The 9,513-nt window shown below is 32.0% G+C and overlaps 1 protein-coding gene across 9 annotated transcripts in view; it reads right to left on the bottom strand.

Moving 5' to 3' along the window:
- Positions 1-4,096: 4,096 nt before the first annotated feature.
- Positions 4,097-9,513, bottom strand: part of LOC108974705 (tyrosine-protein kinase Src42A) — a 127,819-nt gene continuing 122,402 nt past the window's right edge. For 7 of the 9 annotated variants that reach the window (XM_018942710.1, XM_018942712.1, XM_018942711.1 and 4 more), the window contains 7 exons: positions 9,280-9,364; positions 9,135-9,213; positions 7,274-7,442; positions 7,048-7,206; positions 6,671-6,848; positions 4,808-4,974; positions 4,097-4,721 (listed from right to left, as the gene is read on the bottom strand). In XM_018942710.1, coding sequence (XP_018798255.1) covers positions 4,513-4,721; positions 4,808-4,974; positions 6,671-6,848; positions 7,048-7,206; positions 7,274-7,442; positions 9,135-9,213; positions 9,280-9,364 — 1,046 coding nt within the window. In that variant the 3' untranslated portion in view covers positions 4,097-4,512. The remainder of the gene's footprint in view (positions 4,722-4,807; positions 4,975-6,670; positions 6,849-7,047; positions 7,207-7,273; positions 7,443-9,134; positions 9,214-9,279; positions 9,365-9,513) is intronic. The other 2 variants (XM_018942713.1, XM_018942708.1) reach the window with 1 other exon arrangement.

Genomic DNA, 9,513 nt, shown 5'->3' with positions numbered 1-9,513 from the left:
AGTTTTTTCTTTTTATTTGTCAATGAGTTTATATTATTTTATTTTTTTTTTTTGACATACATAAGTACTTAATTAAGTTTAATGTAATAAATGTTTCAATGTAATTATAAAGAGTAACAAATGTAAAGCTAAATAATTTGTAATTTAACACAAAAAAACATATGTTCGTAAAATAACAGAAAATGCTTGAACAATCCAAAGAAAAAATTTTGAAAAAAAAAATCGGACTGTTATGATTGTAAAATTCTTTCTAAATATACATCTCAAAATGTTAATTGATATCGTCACCTGAAATGCAAAATTACGTATAATTTAAAAACTCCATATTAAGTTTTTTATTGCTTACGATTTACTAGATCATATTACATATACAAGTATGTATCATAAAACGATAACCTCTCGCGGCCATATATAATCATTTTATAACCAAAATTCAAATTTTGTTTCCTATGAGTGGTTTCTATAATATAATTTTCCTTCACCTGTAAACTTATGAAAAAATATGTTATGTTTGTTTTCATTTTAGGTGACGATATATAGTTCTAGTTGTCATTCTCAAAGAGTAGTGGTAGTAATTTAATACCTAGAACCGCCAACTTAGAGTTCTGTAGCTAACATGACTCTCGATGAGAATGCTACTAGTTCATTAATTTCTACCTCCAATTAGCTTGCCTTACCAGCTAAATAAATACTCAATAACAATAGGTTCGTTAAGTATAAATAGTTATATATAATATATACTTATATATACACGTATATATAAAATTAGATTGTAAGAAAGGATTACTAGTAAGCTTCACAGAATTGCATAATATATTTGATTTACTTTTGTTTATACATATACATACATATAATATAACTATTTACTTACACAAATAACTGTTCGCATGCATAATTGTGAGTGTGAATGAGTATTATATTTATGTGTGTATTTGTGTGATGAGAAACAAGAAAAAATTCGTTGCTTGCATATACATTTTTTAATTAGGCTTTGCTTTTATAATAAACGTATAGAATTTTTAACCAACGCACAAAAAATAACAATATTTTCAACTCAAAACTTCACAAAGTAGTCAATAATTGTACAAAAACAAATTTCATAAGGGAAAATATCGCCTGTAAAATAAATATTCAAATCAGTTTTAATATTTTGAGAATAAAATACATTTTTTATAAGCAACGTAATATCAAAAATCCATTTAGCAGAAGATCAGAAGAAGAGAGGAGATATTCCGCCACCTATTTACAAGGAAAGCATATTTGAGCATCAATTTGACAGAGTTTTTACAATTTTCTCTGCCTTTTAAAGGAATCACAAACTTATTACAATATTCCGGCTCAGCCGAGACTTGAACCGCAACTCTTTGTGGGTTAGTAAATCATCTAACTGCAGCGACCACCATTGATATATAAAAAATATTCATCATTTAACTACATTTTCGGTATCTCTGACTAGGAGCATAACAAACATTTCAGTCCGCTCTTATTTTTTGCTAGTATCTTAAGTTCGTTCCACGACTTTCGGCATTCATCTATTTCTTTTTGTAAAGATCTGTTCCACTTGGTCTTAGGGTAGCCTCTCAATCCAGACGTATATATTTCTGTTTTCGCAATATAGTTGGTGACGTTAGATCACCACATTTTGAGTATACACCGTAGCCATCCTCAGATGTCTGCAGTAAGGAGGTCGGTTAAAAGCCGAAAACTCCTGTGCTCGAAAATACTTCGTCTAGTTCCTGCCACAATTTTAAAAACTGATGACAGGCTTCGGTCGTTTGAAAATCCCGGTCCGTTCTGTTTATCATCTCCGCTTCGACCATACTATGACTATGCTTTACTGATGATAATGTAGTACCACAAGCATCCGCCAGCTAATTTTGAGGAAAAACTGCAGAGTTGTTGTGGAAAGTGTTGGAGTTTATAACTTGCTAATTTAACTTTGCAAAAAGTCGCTTGGCTTTTACTTTTTAGTTCTACGTAGTTTAAACCATTGCACATTAAAGGGTGCAATATTGAAATTTAGCACGAATTTGGTGCTATATAAATGCAAACGATTAAAAGCGAAATTCCCTCAGTTAGATTAGTAGTGCGGATTAATCAAACAAAGACAATAAAATTAAAACGAATTTAAGCAATCTTAAAAAGAAAAACGTTTCATTAAAGGCAAACAAAAAAAAAAAAACGTTTCATTAAAATCAAAAATCCATCAAGTACAATTTTCCTTATTTACATATCGTTTATACTGCCTTCCAGCTAAATGCAAAATAGTTCAACTGAACTACGTCGTACATATTTATAAGTATTTCGCATGCAATTATTCATTCATTAATATATATATTTGCATAAATCATGCTTCATCAATTCAATCATTACACATAATTAAATTCAATTTTTTCAACGCGTTTTTTACTACATATTCATATTTTTTACTTTAATCAAGAGTTAAACTTGCACTTCGCAACAACACATATGTCTCACTTGCTGCCGACCAGCCACGCCGCCAGCTGGCCCACAGCTGATTTTTGTTTATCTTTTTGCCAATCCACAATATACTAATACTAAATGCCAACATTTTATACGGAGGGGGAGGGTGTAATACAACCACAACAACACAGTTGAATTCAATCCAATACACATTCAATTCTTATGGTTTTTTGTTGTAATATAAATTTGTATAGATTTATTTTAATCGTTCAATTTGCATTCACTTTCATAATAAAAGTAATAATAATAATTATAACCTAACATTACTTAAATGGTAATATGTATTTATATATACATATGTGTGTGTATATATAAATATAAATTTATTCATATACATATGTGTATGTATGTAAATATTAAGTTTACTAAAATTAGAATTACAAAACATTCGCGTGAAAAATAGAACATTTGCGTTTGACAAAATAAACAAATTTGTAAATATGTGGTATTATGCTAACTGCTAACTGCTTTTGATTATAAATTGCAGCGACTGCTGATTGATTCCTTTAGCTTTTGTAAACACTTGCTAAAAAATAATAATTTCGTAGAATAATTGTTGTTTACCATTGGAAACCATAGTGTAGGCTAAGACAATAACAAACATATGCGTATTGAAACAAAGACAATTAAATTGCTGTTTGAAGATTTGCAGTTTTATAAAAATCAAAAATTGAAAAAATAAAATATTGAATTGCGCAAAGAAGGCACGAGTATGCGCTAAGCTCATGCATTCATTTTGATTTGTGTTCTCTTTCACTTACGTCTTTTTTACTTCTGCTGCTTGCTAATACGTTTACGTATGCACGTTTGTGTGCATAAGTATAATTAATTGCGTAACATATATGTAAGTATATGTAAGTATATATTAAAGTAGTGATGATAAGCAATACAAAACGTCGTTGTAAAACAAATTTAATTAATTTTACTTAAATTTAAATATATGTATTATTGTGTTTACTTGCATATGCGTTTTGTATGTTTATATGATGATTTATGCTTGTTTTCTCTATACAAAGACAAAAAAACAAAAATAACTTGGACTTGTTACAATGTCTACGTCGTTATGATGTGTATGTACGTTTATTTGCGTTTTACTTTTGCCTAAAAATTTATATAATATGTCCTTTTAAAATATATGTATATAATATATATATATAGGCGTATGTATGTATAGTTTATAAATAATAATACATTAATTATTTTCATTATTATTTGTGGCTTTTGTAAAAAAAAATATATCTTTTTTTAAAATTAATATAGAAAACGTGACAAATTTTAATAAGGTGATACGAAAACATCGAAAAAACAAAAAATTTTGGCTAAATATATTTATATAAAAACTAGTTTAGACTACATTCTCTTCGTAAATTCTCGCGGAATTTTCCAAACCATGCAAATTTCATTTTCACAAACATAATTTTCACGAGACTCACCTCACGCTTTTGTTTGCATTACTTTAAATTGCAAATTTAATTTTCTTTAATTAAGCTGTTTCATTTTGTTTTTCAACTAATCATTATTAGTAAATGAATGTCTTGTGTGTATGTGTGTGTGTGTGTGAAAAAACAGTTATTAGTCTTAATTGTCCGATTTGGGAAGATGCTTTGAATTGCTTTGCTTTGTTTTGCTACCATGCCGATGTGTGTTGTTCTTGCTCGTCATGTGGCGCAACTTTGGTATTGGCTTGATTGTTTTTGGTGTTGTTGTTGTTGCTGCTGCTGCTGCTATTTGCATCGACTTAGCACCATCGGCCTCAGTTCTATTCACTTTCGACGTTGTTGTTGTTGGTTTTGTTATCATTTTGGCAGTTTCATTTAGTGCGGGTGCTGCTGCTGTTGTTGTTGCTGCTACAGCTGTTGCACCAATCGGCAACATACTACTACTGCTGCGACTCATCTTACTCAAATTATTGTGTATATTATTGTGGATGTTGTTGTTCCTGTGGCGTTGGCAATTGCTATGTTGTATATGTGGTTTCTTTATATTATCGCTAATGTGAGACGTGCTGCTGGAAGTGTAAAGCATTTATCAGTAGGCCTGCGCCTCCTTATAATCACTCTGATCGGATGTGTAGAAGTCTTCCAATTTCCATTGCAGTGTCTCGAAGGTCGGTCGCCGCATCGGGTCTTTGTGCCAGCATTCGAGCATAATTTCGTATAGACGTGGCTCACAGTTCGGCGGCGACGGCATACGGTAACCGTGTTCGACTTGCGTTAACACTTCGGCATTGGTCATACCTACGAAGGTGATAAAATTTAGAATTAATTCGAATAAGGAAAATAGATTTTATATTAAAAAAATATATACTAATTTTTAGACTTACCCGGGTATGGTATGCGTCCGTATGTCACTAACTCGGTGAGCAAAATGCCGAAACTCCATACATCAGACTTAATGGAGAATTTGCTATAGTTAGCCGCCTCGGGTGCTGTCCACTTGATTGGGAAACGTGCACCCACACGTGCCTCGTATTCATCCTCTTTGATAAGTCTAAAAGTATAAAATAATTTCAAAAATTAGTATAAGAATATATAGTTACATAAATATAAAAATATCATAAAAATTATAAAAAGTACGGGAATCAAACCAAATAGGTAAATGACAGAATATAAAAGTAAAGTTGCAAATAAGTAAACTCAAATGTTTATTATACGGTGCTCTTAATTATGGCAGCATTTGGTGTCTTTCTTCTGCAAATTCCGAGTAAAGCTACCTTAGTAATATATACATTTTTTTTTTTACCAATAGAAAGACGAGATTTCAACGCACATAAGTTTTTTGTTTTTGTCATAAATACTTATTACAAAAAAATGGGTTTTTTGATTTTTTCGCATAAATTGTCAGGTTATGTGGAAAAACTCTGTATACAGTAGTTAAAGATATTTTCATTAACCACAACATTGTCAAATAAATGTTTTCTATAGCACTCGTAGTGTTCATGGAAATCGAGATAAACCATTTCTAACCCTAAAAAGTTCGACCACTTTCTCTACCCTTTCACAGATCGCTCATAAATTATTTTACTTTCGTGTTTGTTATTGTATAAAACTTTTCCAATTGGTTCTATCATATTATGATTTTTTTATTGCTTATTTTTATCATTTTCAAAGGCTGCTACACTTTCTTATTAAAAACTATACAAACGACGTCGTAAACAAGCAGCCGAACATACTAATTGATATAAGGGGATCAACCTTCGGTCGAGCCAAAAAAGTTGTGCAACAATGCAACCAAAAATCGACCAGTCTGAGTAAAACTTGATTTTGGGTGTATATTTTATAACGAAATTTCTCGAAAACTAGCCCCGCTTTATTATTAAATGTGTAGAATTTTTCAATTTGAAGTGCGCCAAGAATGCAATGCAATAACATATAATATTATATATTTTAATCTTACATTTCTTTGATATAAGAGTACTAAAATTTTTAAAGTTAGGTTTTTTATTTCAACCTCTAACTATTTTTCAATTCGAAGTGTGCTAGAAACTTTAATGCAAGTGGATATAATTTATCCTAAGCTGTTTTTTTTTTTTTGGGGGGAAAATTTCTCAATTAAGCTTAAATGCAATAACGTACATTTTAACCTAAAATTTTTTAGAATTAAAGTACCAAAAATTCTTTAGGTTAGGTTTTTTTTTTTTTGTTTAATCTCAAACCGTTTTCAATTCAAACTTAAGCACAATTAGATACACAAGTATCTTATCCTAACCTTTTTCTAGAAAAAAAATTTAAAAAAATTTTTGAGGTTATGTTTCTTTGCTCTAATATTTAACTTAATAAAATCAATTTTTGCGCATCTTGCAGGATATAGATTTTTTATAAGATTGTTATTTTATATAAAAATTATTTTCGAAATTCAGACAAAAAATGATAGAAAGAACAAGAATTCAAATTGTACATATGTTTGCACTATATTATAGAAATTCTTTGTTATACAGAATACAACTGATTTATTTTTCTTTAATTTGCTACTTTTCGAACCAGAAATGAGTATAATTGCAAAAGTCGATCAAACACGTTTTCATCACAATTCTAAATATCTAGTTTGCAAATCCACGGCACACTATATTTCTGTCATTTCATCTATTCATACGTGATTCACACACGCTGGGCGGTGAACTGCGTAGTCTAACAGCTAATAGAAACGAGCTAAACAGCAGACCTCCATAACAAACATGCATATTTACCTCGCCAAACCGAAATCGGCAATCTTGACAACATTATTGTCGCCCACCAGCACATTACGCGCTGCCAAGTCTCTGTGAATGTAATTCTGTTGCTCCAAATAAGCCATGCCGGCGGCAATTTGTGCTGCCATATCAATGAGTATCGCCATCTTTAGACTGCGTCCCTTGCCTGCAAGTACTATAAATTATTTTCGACTGCACATTACAAGCTTCATGTAACGCAATGACAAACTACAAACTAATGCATACAAATACTTGGGCGTATAAATATTTAAATGTGCATATGTATGTATGTATGTATGTATGTATATAAATGAGAATGCATAGCTGAATGGCAAGAATAAATTGTTAATTGTATAAAATGAACGGCCACGCACCTTGCAGGTACTCTAACAGTGAGCCGTGCTTCATCAGCTCGGTGATGATGTAAATTGGCTCCTCAACGGTGCAAACAGCATAGAGCTGTATGAGTTTTGTGTGACGCAGCTTTTTCATTATTTGAGCTTCGGCCAAAAAGTCTTTTGGATCCATTGTGCCTAAGTTGGAAAATAAAAAAACGTGAATTAATATGGTCTAGCATGTACATGGCATTTGTTGACTCACCTGATTTCAGCGTTTTAATCGCCACCGGTGTGGTATTGTTCCACAAGCCTTCCCATACCTCGCCGAACTGACCAGAGCCCAATTTGCGTACGAATTTAAGCGAAGTTCTGTCGATTTCCCATTGATCGCGTGTTCGATGCGATAGACCCTCGGTAACGGGTTTCTCAATCTGCATGCGGAAATTAAATAAAAAAAAACGATTAATGACATTCGTATGTTAGATATTATGTTGGACTGTGAGTAGGCGTGTTATGTACATTGGCTGGTGTGTAACGGTACATTTAGCTGCTGTCGGCAGACAATTACATATATTTATGTGTATGTATGTACATGTTACTTATGCGTTATGTTATAGATGGGTGGAGGGACAGACTAAAGCATTGGATTTTTTTTTTTTATATAATAGAATTTACGTTAATTTAGTGAAAAACCTGAAACGTCAAAGACTCTATAAAATGTATATATAAACGAGTATGACGATTTGAGTCGGTTTGGCCATGACCGTCGGTCTCTCTGTAGTTTTCAAAATATCGATATGCAACTTTGCACACATCATTTTCTTCCCATGACACCACTTATTTGTCGGAACCACCTATATCGGACCACTATAGCATATAGCTGACATACAAACTGCATAATCAAAATGAAGTCCTCAAGCCTGCAGAAATCTGCCGAAGAAATCCGGATCCGCCCCGTTACGTAGACCCGACAGTCGTTGGAACGAAATCTTTTGTATTTGTGAAGGGTATTAAAGCTTCGGTGCAACCGAAGTTAACAGTTCTTCTAGTATAGAGTAAATAACGGAAATATCCGAATCTTTTTTTTTAATATTTTCATATTGTTAATTTCTCTTCGCTAAGTTTTCAATATTCAACTTCCTTGATACCATTTTACTCTTAGATAATCTAACATCATAAATGCTTTAATCTGACCCCTTTGTTGTTGTAAGTATTTTTATTTTTGTAGAGTATTGTATGTCGACAAAAAGAAATGCTGTGGATGACTGACCAATAAAATCGCCAATAAGAAACTTCTGCTTCAAATAAATGTTAAATGTGGTGAAGATGAATTCCCTCGCTAAAAAATGCGCAATGCCAGTACAATTCTTTGGAGCCAAATATACGACGATTAGGTGAGTAGGTGATGCGACAACGAGAAGACACATTTTAAAGAGGACAACAACACAAATAAACACAACAACACCAATATATTTATGTATATGGTAAAAAAAGGTGAAAGAGGCAAACACTTGAATTTATTACAAGCCATGAGGGCGTGAAAATATATGCAAATTTTTTTTTTTTTTTTGACACTAATTGAATGTCACAACACAGGCAGCTAGGTGACAGCGGAATTGTGGGTGACTGCTGCTGACTGGTGATTGGTGGGTGGTGTTTGGCATGTGTGTGTGTGGTTCGTGTTTTAGTTAGAACAAACTCCTACCTCGAAAATACCCGCAAATTGGTTTGCCTATTTTTTTAAAATATTTTTTGTGGCAATTTCAAATGTGAATTGTTTTAAGTTGTTAGTTAAATATTTTTCCAAGTAGTATTTAGTATGCAAAAAAAAATTATACACATATTTTGGAGCGTATTGTAAAAGTAGAAAGACAAAAAAGATAAATAAAATTGTAATAAAGAAAATCATATAATCCAAAAAAATTAAGGCAAGGGTATGAGACGATGTTAGTTACTCGTAAGACAATGCGAAGTAGAAACATAAACAAACACGATGTATGCTCGGTAAGTAAATGTGAATGCCTGATGCGAAAAAAACAATATTTAAGTTCTAAACTATATGTGTGATGATGAATTCTGTGAATGTGGTTGGTGAATTTAGTAAATATCAATGAAGTACTGACCTGTACGCACGGCTTGCAGAGGTTGACACACAAACCATCGGAATCCTTGGAATAATGCTCAACAAGTTCCTGTAGAGTTCTGTAGGAGACAAGGAAAATTAATAATTTGTAAAAATTATTCGAAAGGGCTTTTGCGTTAACTCACCTGAAGGTTGTGCGACGCGCAATGAAAAAGCCACCCTCATCTAGTTGTCGTATACGGTAATGTTTCACTGTGTCGCCATCACGTACTGCGCATAGAGAAGTGGAAATTATTATTGTTTGTTATTATTGAAGCAGAGTCAATTAGAAAAAAATACACGCAACGTTTTTAGGATTTTTACTATTATTTATAATTAGTGAACATTTTTTATATGCAATTTAAATCTTAATTTAAATT

Source organism: Bactrocera latifrons, unplaced genomic scaffold, assembly GCF_001853355.1.
Source record: "Bactrocera latifrons isolate USDA-ARS-PBARC rearing strain unplaced genomic scaffold, ASM185335v1 scaffold_58, whole genome shotgun sequence".
Classification (NCBI taxonomy): domain Eukaryota; kingdom Metazoa; phylum Arthropoda; class Insecta; order Diptera; family Tephritidae; genus Bactrocera; species Bactrocera latifrons.
The sequence above is the reverse complement of the archived record's forward strand: the minus strand, read 5'-3'. Positions and strand labels throughout refer to the sequence as shown.